We start from the raw sequence: 15937 nt of genomic DNA, 5'->3' as shown, positions 1-15937 counted from the left end.
TCGGGCTAGGAGTCAAGATATGCTTCGCCTCGGTCTCTCACCCTCAAAGCAACGGACAAGTCGAGAGGGCAAACGGTATAGTACTACAAGGGATCAAAACCCGCGTCTACGACAGGCTCATGTCACATGACAAAAAATGGGTCGAAGAACTCCCATCAGTACTATGGGCCGTACGCACCACATCGACGACGTCTAACAAGGAAACACCCTTCTTCCTCGTGTACGGCTCCGAGGCCATGCTCCCCAGCGAGCTACGACATCAGAGTACACGAGTACATAAGCATTCCGACGAGGACCAGGAAGAGCAGCGAAACATCGATGTAAATCTACTCGAGGAACATCGCGAACGAGTTGCCATTCGAGCAGCCAGCTATCAACAGGCCCTCCGCCGTTACCAAGAGAAGCGCATCCGAGCACACATACTTTCGATCGGCGACTACGTCCTCCGACGGGTTCAAAGCCAAGCAGGGCGAAACAAACTCTCACCCAAATGGGAAGGACCTTACACGATCACACAAGTCTTGCGGCTAGGCGCATTCAAAATTGCAGACAGCGAGGGTCGCAAGTTAGCAAATTCTTGGAACATTGACCAACTACGTAAATTCTATGTATGAGTCAATACCATCCGTACCTGTAAGACACCTTACAGTATCAATAAAGCCTATTCTTAGGCCCACATTACAATCAAAGTGTTCCCGCCCGATGATCCCTTACTCTGATGACACCTAGCGTTGAAACCTATCCTCATGTCCCTTTACGCCGTCTTGACAAGGCCTCCGAAGAACCTAAGGGATCTTCGGCTGGGGACGCCCAGAGCCGATAAGGCCTTGTTAGATCCTATAGAGATGAAAGACCATGTAAGATCTGGTCGTGTAAGAGTTCTCGCCGTGCGTATTAACCAAGCCGCGAAATCGGAAATTAACTTTCTAACTTCACGGCTGGGGGCTAGGATCAGAGCTTATTCAACCAAGGCAGGTCAAAAGTCCAAGAGCCTTATCCTCCGAGAAAATTCCTCCGACGACAAGGCTGGGGGCTAGAGAGAGTGTACGACTCAAACGATTGACTAAAGTCGTGAACTGAGAAAACACTCTTACACACGACATCCGGAGTAAGAAAGATTTGTCAAAGATAGATTTCTTTTCAATTTCACAAAATACTTCTTACGGTTTTTACACAAATCCAAAGTTATATTACACCTTTTTCCTGAGATATCTATCACAGGGTACGAAGATTACCAAGAAGGCCAACGCCAATCCATAGACTGGAACATCTTCTCCGCCAACGGCGCCATCGACCTCGCCAGGTGATCTATCTCAGCTGGAGTTTTCCGAGAACGAACAAAACCCTCACGGAGAAAATCGAGGTCCAGGCGCGGGCGATGATCTCATAGGCAAGCCAACACGTGCCCTCCGGCATATCGGCTCGATCAACGACACTCCTGCTTCAAGGCCTCGTCGATACGTTTGCCGACGCCATCAAGTTGAGTACAGGCCCCATTCAGCCACGAGATGTACCCAGCCGCGGACTCCTCGGGATCCCCACGAGGTACTCGGAGCTCTCTACAAACCTTGGCCATGGATGTGCAGCAACTCTTCAAATACGAGTTGAACCACACCTCACGACCTCGGAGCATTTCCACAGCCTGCTCTTTCTTCACTGCAAGCATAGTCCTCTCGAGTTCCGCTACTTCAAATTTTGTCTTCCAATATTGGATACGACAATCCTGGCCAGCAAGAGCACTCTCGAGATCTGCTTAGTGTGGGAACGACTAAGTCAGGCTACACGTCTCTTCCGAGAACATAGGGGATCTAGTCGGAGAAGCAAAAAGGGATGGATGGACCACTAACCCAAGGAAGTGGTCGCCATCTCCGTCCCCGTAGCAAGGGTTTGGTCTACATTGTCGGGCGACGCATGTGGTTCGAATGTGAGAGCTGGAATAATCGCCGGTGACTCGGGTTGCCCGCGCTGCTGGACATCCCCGTCATCAACATCTCTACAAGGGACAAAAAGCTGTCAAGATCAACATGCAAGAGTAAGCTAGAACAATAACTACTCGCACAAAGGCGGTTAAGATCCAGTTTTATACAGCATATCTAGCGAGTACAAGAGGCCCTACTCTTCAAAAAGGGAGAGAACAGATTCCCCCAGATCACCGACTTCTTCCATCACCTCCTTACGCGTGTTGCTAGCCGCCCCCTGATCCAAGATCTCGCGCAGATCGAGTTCAGGATGCGCCAGCTTTACACACGCAAGGACGTGGCACGCCCCGGTGTAGATCCCGTTCGATGTCTCCTCCCCGATCTTGGCCGCATGCTTGGAGGGGATCTCCTCCATCGCCGCCGCCAGCTCCGTAAGAGAAGATGTCAGCGAGAACTCGTCGGGATTCGCCGGGATAGTACACTTAATGCCGCACTCCCCGGCGAGCTGGTGCAGACTAGTATAGGTGACCCGCAACGAGCCACGGATTTCTGACAGATTGTTCCCGAGCTCCGACATGTGGTGCTCGAGCCCCTGCCGTTGTCGCTCGTTGCCGGCCACCAACTCCCTCATCTTCTTGAGGTCTTCACGAGCCTCCGACAACTCGTGTGCCAGCCGGTCAGCCCGCTCGTTTGCCGACGACGCCGTCAACCTCGCCTCCGCAATCTTGCGACCGATGCCACGAGCACTAGCCTCGAGGAGGCGTCCCATCTCGACATAGAGCTCCTCCCAAGTGAGGACGGTAGCCGGTAGACCACGGCCAGCCGCGGGATCGCTGACTGGGCCGCTTGGTGTCGCCTCACGGCTCCCGGGTACGAGCACGACATCCGTCGAGGCCGCAGCGGGCGATGCGCCGGAGGTCCCTCCGGACTCGTCTTGCATAGCCTTCGTCCGTGCCGCCCTGTGAGACGGCCATGGTTCAGACAACACTCGAATAAAATCATGGAAACTTAAGTTCGTCTACTTACTTCTCGCCAACCGTCACAAGGCGTCGTCGTTGTGGAGGCGGGGGAGACGCGTCCGAGGCTTGAAAAACGGTCGATGCGAAGTAAGGCGAAATTCTTCTGGCTGTACGATCTGACGACTGGATAGCTTACCGAGGGGGTTGATGCCTTGCGACGATGTCCGCTTACAGAGGAGAACTTCCTCCCCTTTGTCCGAACATTGCCACCACTTGTAGTAGCAGCAGCAGCATCAGACGCCTCCTTGGCGACCTTCTCTTTCAGAGACACCGCCACCTGATGTTCCGCGAGCGGCCCGATGATGTCAGTCAGAGGAAGAGCCTACGCTTAATCAAGTCACAATGTGATCTCAGAAGGAAAACGCAGAATGCCTATCGAGTACACTTACATTGATGGCAGCATCACGTTCGGCCGCCCTTTTCTCACAAAGGGGAACGGGGATGGTACTCGCCGTTGTCGGACCACTGATCATCACCTGGCCAACACGATGTTCCACGGCTTCACTGTTCAGGCCTATGAATCGAGAACCAAATTTTGATAAATCAAGAGGAACGCGAACATGAGTATGTCAGGATAAATGCGAGAAAGATACCCCGAGGAGAAACCCGGGTCGCGTCCTCCGGTCTGGAATAGTCAAAGGCTGGATGGGCTCGATCCTGGAGCAGCTGGATCCGCTTACCAACGAAGTCTGCAGCGACTTCATACCCCGACAAGCCTCGTACTCGGAGATCGTCGATAATGTCGATAAACGACTGGAGAGAGCGGGTCAAAGGGGGCTTTGCGGTCCAAGACGAAATCTTGTCCGGTTGTTCCTCGGGAACAACGAAGACAGGGTTCGAATCTTTGATCTGAAGGTAGAACCACCTAGTCCGCCATTTGCTGCGAGAAGAAGGGCACTGGAAGGGGATATAACGCGACTTCAGGCCATCCCGAAGTTGGAACCCGACGCAACCAGACATGTTGGACTCCATCCAACGCAGCTCGTAGTAGAAGCGAAAGAGATCAAGAAAGGGCTCTACCCCAATGTAGGCCTCACAAAGATGAGAAAAGATGCTAAGAAAGGCGATAGAATTGGGGTTCAAATGGAGAAGAGAAAGACCGTAGAAGTTCCAAACCAAGAGAAGAAATTCGGAAGGCGGAGGGAGAAAACCGCAGAGAATATAGTCTTCGGTCACAACCATGCGACCTAAGACGGGCTGGGGATTAGTACCTCCTGCTTCCCTTTCCATGGTTCCGCGACCGGGATGGGCGCCGTCTTCCTGAAGCTTCTTCAGCGACGCACTGGTGGAGGATGATTTGCCGAGGTCCATCGTTGATCGGAGATCGCCGAAGAAAGGGCTCAGGTCGATGAACTAGGGTTTCTTGTGGCAGCGGAGAAGACGAAGAGCGCTTACAGGCGGGATGTTTTCTTCACAATAGGCGGACTTCAAAATGGATCCCCAAAATTCCTTTAAATAGACGCACTTCCGACAGTACGAATTCCAAGGAAAGGGGAGAGATGCCCGCCGGAGATTTCTGGGTCCGTTACGCGCGGCAGTTTTTTGGACTTCAGTTTAAATTCACTCATGACCGTTGGGCTTCACACGGTGTTCTCGACTACGTCCTGTCTCTACAGTCCTCACACCGGGAACGACAATAGTCTCGACACAAGAAGTCGCGAATGGTTACACGAGTTCATTTAAGCAGAAGTCGGGGGGCTACTGTCAGGGTTACAGGTTAGGCATACCCTTTACCCTTCGATATATATTACATATCGGTACGGCATACCCACGCGCATACGGATATTTCCTGCGTACACTAAGGAAATCCTTCACGGAGTCTACGGATGGGAAGAGTCCTACTCGGACAAGACTGGGTCATCAATGTATCGTATAGGGTCTGTTATCTCCGAGTTCTATTTGTAAACCGCCTGACCTGCGATATAAAAGGGACCCCCCGGGAGGACCTGAGGCATCGAATCTCAGAGCCAACACAACCCTCACAGCCTACGAAGTCAGAGCCTGCAAGCAGCCGAATCGTCGGGGATCTAGTCGAGCCAACTCGACCACGATCTCGCCGGATCTGTCAAGTTCCATTGTTCCCTTTGTAACCTGTGTTTTCCACCATATAATCCCACATCAACTGGATTAGGGCTATTACCTACCAAGGGGCCTGAACCAGTATAATTCTCGTCTTTTGTCTGCTTGATGTCGTATTACGTAGATCCTTGTACCAACGTACCCCAATACCCTCTATATCCGGTCTACGGGTACCACCCGTCGATACCAATGACCTCCATACCATGCAAATACCGTAGTCGTGACCTCAAACGTCGACAATATCATTTTTTTTGTTTCATGATATGTACTGATAAACCCTCATGTTTCATTATTTGTTTTTTTTTTTACTCCTAGCTCGATTGTCCCAAAAAAATATATAGAAAATTACTTAATAATTCTCGCAGCAAAGCACGGGAAATCACCTAATTTTCTTAATAATCATGTCTAACCCAAAACTTCTTATATTCTGAGACGGAGGTAGTATTTATTTGCTAATAAGCTGGTAGCTTATACTCGGCATAGGACCAACCGACGAGGGCTAAACTATGGCATCATCTCTGTGACTTGAGAGGTTTAGGGTTGATGATGACAGACCCTGGTTTCGCGCGAATTGGTGCAGTTTTTGCATCTTGGTGTACATGGAGTGAGTCGAATGCATCGATTGGTTAACAAAGATGGTGAAAACCACGTGAGATCAAAAGGGGATATATAATAAACTCAGTTTCCGTTGTTATTTTTCTGGTGGATGGAACTTCAGAACTCGCGAAACACATCGCTCCATCTGCCGGTCATGTGAAATCTAATCTAATATAGAGGAAGTGACAAGTGAGGTGTTTAATGGAAAAAAAAAAAGATAACCCAACCCTTTTCTTCTCCATTTTTGAATGCAAAATTATTGCCAAAATATTTAAAAAAAAGAAAGAAAGAAAGAAAAGGAAGTCAAGCAAAAAGCAATCTAACGGCCGGGCTATTTGGTAATGTTCCGTAGATTTATCATTCTTTCTTAGTCAAGCTTATCAAAGGTGAGGCCATCAAAATCCAAACCATAATTTAGCCACCAAATTAAAGCTGTCACAATTTACATAAATTCTTATCATACTTATGGATGTCAACTAAAATATGCATCTAACATGATTATACTTATATAACAATGCATAAGTATGATAAAATGTAGCAATCTGTGGCTATCAACTAAAACAGCCTCTAAAATCTTCTAGTATAGATGTCTTCCCATTTCATTTCTTAAATATGATTCGGTTTGAAAGGGAATTAAAGAGAATCGAAGATTAACAGAAAGGGCATTTGGTTGCCATCCCATGTGCACAGCTACTTAGGAGTACACATTTTGGAACGGAAATATGCTCATTTGGCCGCAAAGAACAAAAAAAAAGAAAAGGAAAAAGCACGCCGACTGACAGCCGTACCCCACATACACCCTCTGCTCATGCCCTGCCCCACATGTCAGCCTCACGCCGCCCGTGGGCCCCACCACACCGAGCAAGTCCACCTTCCTTTCCAAATCCCAGAAACCGAAGCGCGCAGCCGCAAGCCAAAATTTGAGGGATTTTTATCTCTCTCTGTTTTCTTTTTTTTAATTTAAATCATCATTCCGTTCCCCCCATCTCCGCGTCCCACGGTTTCGTATTCGCGAAAAAATCTTACCCGCCAGCGAGCGCGCGGCCGTGGCGGCGATCGCATTGGCGGCGACGCGGCGAGCTCCAATCCCCTCCTATGGCGGAGGGGGAGGGCTCCTCTTCCAGGTGAGCGCGCACGCTGCCCTCCCCTCCACACCCCGCGCAGCACACGCGGGCGCTCGCTGCTCGGGTCAAGTCTGATGCGTTTCTTTGTTCGTTTTGGGGGGGTTGCGATGCGATGCGATGCGATGCTGGGGGGTTTTTGGTCGCAGGAGGTGGGCGTTGGGCGATCCGGATGTCGTCGAGGTGTCGCCGGAGGCGGCGGCGGCGGCGCGTTGGAGCTCCGCGCGCCTGAAGCGGAAGCGCACGGAAGGCCTCTCTGCTCTCTTTCTTCTTCTTCTACTTTCTTTTCTTTTCTTTTTTCTTTTTTTCTTTCTTTTTTTTATTTTTGCGTCTCTGAATCTTGCAAGGGTTTGGGCTGTCTCTCGGTAGGGAGGTTCCAATACGCGCGTGTATCAGCATTGGGAAGAGGATTGGAAATGGCCTGATTCTTTTTTTTTCTTTTCTTTTGGGTGCCATAATGTGTTGTATGCCTGTTATAAAACATGGAACTTGCAGTTTGTTCATTCTTGATTGATCAATGGAAATCCAATTCTGCCATATAGATCACCGCATTGGCTTCTGTAGTGATTCCACCAAGTCTATTGTGGTGGCTGGTTGTGTTCGTGTAATTTATCTGTCAAATGACAAGATATACCCCATGCTGAATGTGGAGTCGTTGGGTGTAATCCAACTTATAGCCATTAGGCATATCCTCTCATGAAAGTAGCAATTGTTTACTGGAAAGCCAGCACAAGTCATACATAGTTCACTTTGCATTCTGAAGTATGTTTTTGTATCCCATTTCCCTTTCTATGTGTCTTTTGATTGTTCCTGGGAATTAGTTTGTGCCACACAAGCCGTGTTACGACTTTTAAGGTCCATTTCACGAAACCCCTCCGAGAAATAACAGTTTCGTTATTGCAACTTTGAGTAAGATGCGAAGAATCTAATATGCTATATGTTTAATCAACAGACTGTTGCTCACGAAATAATTGATCTCGACGCCAATGATGATCCTGATGGAGTTATGATAATTTGTGAGAAGGCGTCGAGTCACAAGAGTAATCATTCTGTTAGTCATCCTTCGGATTGGCCAAAGCATCCAAAGGTTAATTCATTGGAGTGTTTTTGTTTACCATTGTTTAGTGTGCTATGCTAACAGTTGATATATCTTTCTCCATTGAGTAATTCTAGAGTGGCTTGGCTGAGGATGTTCCTGGTCCAAGCCATCAACCTGGCACGAGCACAGTTCTACCATGGGGATGCACAACTCCTGGGAGACCACGGAAGCATAAGGAAATTAAAACCGTGGATAATAAAATTGATGAGAAGTATAAGGCATTTAAGCAGTTTGATACTGTTACCGACCACAGTGATCACTATTATTCAATGTCAGGCAAAGGGAATGTTCCTGAAGTCAAGAAGGTATGAGTTTGCACGTGCACGTGCTCTATCTTCACTTGATCTCTGCAATTAAATGTAATCATTGTTTTTTGGCAGCCATCCAAGGACTGGGTGAGGCGGATTCAACATGAATGGAAAGTTCTGGAGAAAGATTTGCCAGGTAGAGCTCTCTGTTCTTTTATGGTTTATTTACTCCAGATGTTGCACATTTGATTAAGGGAGTGCTCCTTTTTTTCCCCATACTATTGTTCTTCCATTCCTCTTTCTGTACACGCACATTAGGTGAGCAAAAGCTCTAATACATGTTTACAATAAAATATGAATCCGTTTTTCATAATGCATATAATGACCTTGAGTATATTCTCTGTAACTTCTATTGGATGTAGCTGGATGTTAAAACTGAAATGCAGTAGTTCATGTCCTGACTGCATCTTTCCTCCATATTGAGCAGGTACAATTTTTGTACGAGTTTATGAGGATAGGATGGAACTACTTAGGGCTGTCATTGTTGGACCGGCAGGCACTCCTTACCATGATGGACTTTTCTTTTTCGATGTATATTTCCCTTCCCAGTATCCCAAGAAACCTCCAGTAAGGATTTGTTAATAATGTCATATGCATCCATAAAGCTTTGTTATTCCTTCTCTCTATTCTGAGCTTGCATGTGTGACATATAATTGGCTATTCTTTCAGCTAGTGAACTACCGCTCGGGAGGGTTGCGGCTTAATCCAAATCTCTATGATAGCGGGAAAGTCTGTCTTAGCCTATTGAACACTTGGTCTGGGCATGGGTGTGAGAAGTGGAACCCATCCAATTCAACCATGCTGCAGGTCCTAGTCTCCATTCAGGCCTTGGTGTTGAATGCGAAACCTTATTTTAATGAACCTGGTTATGCAGCTTCTGCTAACACACCCCAGGGGGAGAAAATGTCCATGGCTTATAATGAATCGACATTTCTCCTATCCTGCAGAACAATGCTGTATTCTCTTCGGAATCCACCGAAGGTATGACTACACTACGCTTACATGTTTTCCTTCCTATTTGTTGTGGATATATATGTTCTATTCTTTTTCGCATCCAATAATCTTTGTTGTCATTTCTGTTGATGAAGAATGCCTAATCGTTAACTGTTTCCATTGTAATGGTGTAAATAATGTGTCTGCCCGTTTGGTGAAGAAGATTAATATGCTGAATTGTTGATAAAGATGGGTGTGATGAACCTGTATTGTTTTGAATGGTCTATTTTGCTTTGCCATGCGTTGATGCCTGAGTTCCTTACATAAAGCTGCTGAATAATCCGGGTGCAACTTTTGCAGCATTTTGAAGACTTCGCAAGGGTTCATTTTTGCAAGTACGGGCGCAATATCCTCGTAGGATGCAAGGCCTACATGAATGGTGCCCAAGTTGGATGCCTTGCAGGAAACGGAGTGCAGGATGTTGATGAAGGCGACAAAAGCTGCTCAGCGAACTTCAAAGGCTCCTTGAAGACGTTATTTGATGAACTCATCAAGGAATTTACCCGGATAGGAGTTCATTGCCATGAATTCCAGCCTCAGAGGGTGAATCCTGGGTCTACCAGAGCCAAGGCGGACACCACATTGAGGCTATGATAATAGTAACGATAGGTGGTCAACATGAGGTTGACAATTTTTTTTTTGTTTCTTGGGGATCAGAGATATAGTTGTTGGTGCTATCCTCAGAAATCAGGAGGATAGGAGGGCAAAAGGCCTGCATCAGATCATGTCCAATTATCTAAACCATCATGCGGTTAGTTGGTTTTTGTGTATATCCCTGTTAAACATGTGGGTTCTATTCATCTAAGAACAGTAGTTTACCACATTCATCAAAGGGCCATGCTGGTGTTACCTGTTTACCTTTTGTTTTTGTTTTTTTTTTTTTTTTGGTCAAGCAAAAAAGGCTGTTTACGTTTTGTTCGCCGGTTTTGGTGTCCGCATTGAGCGTGAAGATTGTTTATCCCCGCCGAAGAAGGCGATTTGCTGGAGCTAGAGATAATGCCGGAAGGAGAGATTAATTTACAAATTAATCTTAGTCCATAGAGTAGACGATAGTCAATCGTTAGGATTGGCTTAAATCCAGACGATAGAGATGAGGCCAAACTCCAGAGAATCGATTGGCACATGGATTAGGCTGTGATAACTGATAAGGGTTTGTAACTTGTTCCCCGCACTAAAAACAAGACAGCTCATTAGAGTATTAATTAAGTATTAACTTAAAACAAATTAAAAGAATATTAAGTTAATTTTTAAAAGAAACTTTTTATACAAAATACATCGCTTAGTGCTTACTAGCTCCGTCCCAAAATATAACAACTCTTGACTATGAATCTAGACACATATTATTATCCAGATTTATAGTTAAAAATATTTATATTTTGGCATGGAGGGAGTACCTGTGATTCCAAACACAACCCGTAGAGAGTAGAGATAGTAGAGGTAAGCAGTGTTCTTGTGCTTGAATAAGTTCACATTAGGTCACTCTATTGGTCACCCAGTCTAATTTTCATCCTCAGTCCAGAAAACCGGATACAATACATCCCTCAACTTTACAAAACCGTGCAGACGAGATCCCTCGGCAGTATTATATCTGGTTTTGGATGACGTGGCGCCTACGTGGCTGGTTTGACTAGATCCTCGTCCCACGTGGTATTGACGTGGCGCTTCCGTGGCAATTGGATCCCTGAAAAATAATAAAAAAAACATGGGACCCATATGTCAGCTAAAAAAATTAAATGGTGGGGCCCACATGGGCCCCACATGTCAGCTACTCCTCCCTTCTTCCCCATCCATTCTCTCTCTTCTTCATCGTCCTCTCTTCTTCATGTGCGCAGGGGAAAGGAGGCGAGGCGACGGGACCATCCCCCAAACCGACACCACCCCCAGCGCGCCGCCACCGCCGGCATCTTCATCTTCCTCCTCGCCGCCGCCGCTGCCGCCGGCATCTTCGTCTTCCTCCTCCGCCATCACTGCCTGCATCTTCGTCTTCCTCCTCGCTCCCACCGCCGCAGCAACCGCGGCAAGCAGGCCGGCGACGACGACGTGGAGATGGCCGAGGGGAGGAACAACAAGGTCGCCGACGGTGGCGGGTTCGGCATGGTGCTGCTGGAGATGCTGACGGGAATGCGGGCGCTAGACACGGGGAGGCCGGCGCTGCAGCACAGCCTCGTGGAGTGGGCCAAGCCGTACCTGGCGGACCGGCGGAAGCTGGCGTGGCTGGTGGACCCGCGGCTGGAGGGGCAGTACCCGTCCAGGGCGGCGCAGCAGGCGGCCCAGCTCACGCTGCGCTGCCTCTCCGGGGACCCCAGGAGCCGGCCCTCCATGGCCGAGGTCGTCGCCCAGCGCCCCCCAGTGCTGCCACGCCGTCACCCGCTCCAGCCGACCTCCTCGTCGCTCAGCCGCCGCCCGCTCCAGCCGGCCTCCTCGCCGCTCCGCCGCCCAGGAGCGGGAGAGAGATAAGAGGGGGAGAGAGGATAGAGAGAGGGGATAGAGAGAAGATAGTGAGGACGACATGTGGGTCCACATGGGCCCACTATTTTTATTATTCGTGTGTGCAGCTGACATGTGGCCCCACAAGTTTTATTATTATTTTTTTATCTAATTGCCACGTCAGCGCCACGTCACTAACACGTTGGACAAAGACCTAGTCAAAAGAAGCCACGTCGGCGCCACCTCAGACAAAACCGGAGTCAAATACTGTCGAGGGACATTATTTAAACGGTTTCGTAAGTTGGGGATCCGTTGTACCCGGTTTTGCGATTAAGGGACAAACATTGGACTGGGCAATAAATAGAGGGAACCAAAGTGAACTTATTCCTCTCGTGCTGGGCCGGACTTCAGTTTAGGCCTGCCGAAGTACCTAATTGGGCTCTCTGGGCCAGATTATCTGTAAATTGGAGAACAGGCTCCTTGTGGAAAAGCGTTAGCTTGAGGGGGGGAATTTCCAATTTAACTCGTTGAATCTGATTGGCATCCCTAAATCAAAACAGATAGAACAGTTCCTCCAAGTCCAAATATTAAAACCGTGTAGAATGACTCCGCGATGGGCACACTCGAATTAGTCTTTTAGCATGTGAATCCATGCTAAACTGGGTAGGGAATCAAAGATTATTCGTCCAAATTGGTTATGACCGTGGGATATTTCAAAGCGATGAACTGAGCATTTTCGACTATATATTTCCATGTCACTCGAGAAACTAGCTCACATTCGTATGATTCTACCGCCGTATCGATAAAGCGACTAGCCATAATATTTTTATTATGGCTCTCATTTCTTCTCTCTGCCTGTTTATCCCCCCCCCCCCCCCCCAGTGCTGGAAATCAAGCAATATCCATATTCAGGAAACATATATTTTACCTAGCATCTCACTTTCCCTCCACAGGGCAGGACAAAATTCTGAGGTGACTCATTATCAGTTTTTGGCCAAACTTTTCACATAGAGCAAAAATAAACCTGTGGCTGAAACTGGGCTTACTACTCACATCACAAATTGAACCATGCACATAAGTCTCAGGGGCGGTTCAGGTTTATGCCATTTTCAACATACCATTTTTTTTTCAAAGTTACCAAAAAAATATCTGCGTTTAGTTTGTTGCCAAATTTGATAAATACATAAGAAATCCTGCCAAAATTTTAGCAAGATAGGCTGCCTATCTTGCTAAAATTTTGGCAAGGTTTATTTTGGCTATAATCTGAACAGGCCCTCAAATGAAAAAAAAATAGACATATAAAATCCACACACTGCAAGAATCCTTTTATCTGCATGCAACTCCAATTATGCGTATACAATACACACAAATTGGTCTCCATCAAGTGTTCCAATCACTCACCCTATCAGAAAAGCTTGAGATATAGTATGAATCTATGCAATATTTGTGCTAGTGGTGTCTATGCAATCTTTGTGCTAGTGGTGTCAGACCCCTCACGAAATCCATGCAGAGCCCACAAATGCTACATCCTATTGCGTTGTTTGTGGCGCTTCGGATTCTGACAACCACATGATGGTGGAAATTTGGAGAAGCTGGAGAAACTAGCTTTTGACCTCTAAAAACAATTAAGATTGAGAATTGAAATAGATATGATTGATTGAAATGGAAAAATATGTGAGAAAAAACTAAATTTGAGGTAGATGTGATTGGTCGAGTCGAGGAAGTACAACTCTATATTTTCATTTTGATGAATTTTAAACTCCTTATCACGGAGGGAGGATCCTGTATCCAAGAGCGCCGCAACCACAAAAATCAGAAGGGTCTCACTCTAAAACCTCATGCCGTGCCGTCCCATTGTACGGCGCCTCCTCCGTTCGCTGAAGAGACACCCAGTGAGCAGTCCATGAGTGACCGATCGATCAACAACAATTGATTAACTAGATAATTATTAGTGATTAACGGCAGTAACAGCAGCAACATGAAAGCTGTCAGCCCATGCTTTACATGCATGCTGATTAACAATGAGCTTGAGGCACAATGAAGTTGCTAATTGCATTGAGTAATTGTAAAGGTTGTTTGATTAGCATTTGTCTCTTCTCTGGGCAGATAATGCTGCTGGATGGCTTTAGCACATGGACCCTGATCCTGTCTACTGCAGTAGGTAACTATAGGTGCATGTTCTTCTGCTTTGGTGAAAAGAAATGGAAGGAGGTTAATTAATGGAGTCATGGAGAGCACCATGATTCGATAGGTAAATGATACTCTACTACAGTCTACACACTCCATGTTCTGCTTGATTTTGAAATGAAATTTCCCTGGATCATACCATACTTGAGTCCCCTGTTGGATGATCCTCATGCAGAAAATGTGAGGGGGAAGAAGGAAGAAGTGGAAGATACGATGAAGAACAGCAAGAGGGACTGAAAGGAACAAGAGGATGAGTCCCTCCTCCAAAAAGATCCTGAATCCACCCCTAACCATAAGTTGTCAGCATAAACTTGCATGTTTGAGGTGGATTCCAAAACTTGACCAAACTCCGATTAATCAACTTTCACGTTCCATAACTTGGTTTAAATTTCGGTCTTTCTAGACATTTTTGCATTTTTGTCTCCTTCTATGCATTGATAATTTAAAGCCTGTGGCCGGTGTCATCGCTAAAAGCGGTAAAACTCCAAATATGTATCCTACACGCGTGGAGTGCCACCTTTGATTCCCTACGAATAATGAATTTTCGAAGAGGAAAATGTGTCATTAATTGTGAGATATTTTCTTGGCATATGATTTAGTTGAGTATTAATTTCTATAGACTTAAAAAAATGTGCTTACGGAAAATGAGAAAATTGCCGTACCTTGTCCAAACGAAGTCAACCTTAGGCCCCATTTGGCAGTGAGTTTAGGACGGTATAGCTCCGGTTCCTTTTTTTTTTTTTTGAGCTGGGCATTCCTAACACATAAATTTATAGATCTACGATTATAACGATAACATTTAAATAAATTAATTTATTTCTATTAAAATTTTAAACATATATAGTTAATATATAACTTTAAATCTATCTAGAGCTATGCCAAACAAGATGTAGGTGTGGCAACTTTCTTGTTCTCTGCTAGCATGCTTCACAAATTGTTAAACGGTGAGTTCTTTTGCAAAAAGGAAATACTTTGTATATAAATGTTTTCTTAAAAAATCAAATAAACCTAATTTTTTAAGTCTGTAATAATTAATATTTAATTATCATACATTGGCTTTTCTCATTTTGTGTCGTGAATTATCGTAGAACACCCAAAACAAACTACTCCCTTCATCCCATAAAACAAACTAATAGGAGACGTGATACATCGTATCCAAATTTGAAGTAATATAATGTGTGACATCTCGTACTGGATTTGTTTTTTTATGTGAGGAAGGGAGAGACTTAGATAAATTGTCCCTTAGGCTGTGTTTGTGTGTTATGGTTGTGAATTTCTTTTTCATGGGCATGTAAAACGAAACAACTCATTACTGTATGATTAATTAAATATTAGAAAAAATGTAAAAATTGATTAATATGATTTTTAAAAATAACTTTCTTATAGAATTTTTTTTTAAAAAAAATACGTCGTTTATCAGTTTGATAAGCGCGTAAGGAAAATGAGGGAGATGAAGTTGAGAAGACAGAACTTATGAACACAAGTGCTACAGCACGCAAGGAACAACTCGAAATAAATCTTACTCTACTCCTTTTATCAATATAGCTACATGGTCTGTCTAGATTTATTAATTGTAGTAGGATATGTTTTATGTAATATAAGGTTGGATGAGGATAGTTAAACGGTAAAAGTAAAGGAAACAGTGAGTGCCCTTTGAATCACATGAATACAAAAATTGAGGAAAGGAAAAACACATGATTCTAACAAGAGCAAAACAAATGATTGCAAAATATAGAAAAACATAGGGATAATCATTTGATTGGACCGCAGTAAAAACATAGGAATCAGATGAGAGAGATAAACTCAAAATGAAATTTTCAAGAGGTTTAAGCTCTTACTAAATTTTCTGTAAAATCTGTATATGATTGTTTATTCTATAGGGATTTCGAACGATGATATAGGATTCAATCTTTTGTTTCAAATACCTTCGTAGAAAATTTTTCTATAAAATTTAAATCCTTTAAAATTTTTATATTTTTTCTTCAAATCAAAGACACATGAATAACAGCCAACTCCAAAGAGAGGAGGGGGCCACCACCACATTGAAGTCACTAGCCCCCACCCCACCCCCCCAGAGCCAGATTATACCGGTGCGCAACGCATGCGCGGGGGGACACACGACACGAGAGACAGCGACGTGTGCACGCACCGTTCGCGTTATCGCACAGTGATTTTGGTGATTTGATTC

The 15937-nt window shown here is 45.5% G+C and overlaps 2 protein-coding genes across 2 annotated transcripts; both read left to right on the top strand.

Moving 5' to 3' along the window:
- Positions 1-6604: 6604 nt before the first annotated feature.
- Positions 6605-9129, top strand: LOC4346643 (putative ubiquitin-conjugating enzyme E2 38). Its single transcript, XM_066304357.1, has 7 exons — positions 6605-6738; positions 6885-6980; positions 7684-7822; positions 7909-8139; positions 8215-8278; positions 8570-8709; positions 8812-9129. The coding sequence occupies exons 1-7, from the start codon at positions 6710-6712 to the stop codon at positions 9127-9129; spliced, it is 1017 nt and encodes a 338-aa protein (XP_066160454.1). The 5' UTR covers positions 6605-6709.
- Positions 9130-11181: 2052 nt separating this feature from the next.
- LOC107278803 (probable serine/threonine-protein kinase PIX13) lies at positions 11182-13986 on the top strand. Its single transcript, XM_066303942.1, has 3 exons — positions 11182-11484; positions 13669-13723; positions 13925-13986. The coding sequence occupies exons 1-3, from the start codon at positions 11182-11184 to the stop codon at positions 13984-13986; spliced, it is 420 nt and encodes a 139-aa protein (XP_066160039.1).
- Positions 13987-15937: the final 1951 nt, after the last annotated feature.

This window comes from Oryza sativa, chromosome 9 (genome assembly GCF_034140825.1).
Source record: "Oryza sativa Japonica Group chromosome 9, ASM3414082v1".
NCBI lineage: Eukaryota > Viridiplantae > Streptophyta > Magnoliopsida > Poales > Poaceae > Oryza > Oryza sativa.
Note: the sequence above shows the minus strand (reverse complement) of the source record. Positions and strands in the feature narration are given on the sequence as shown.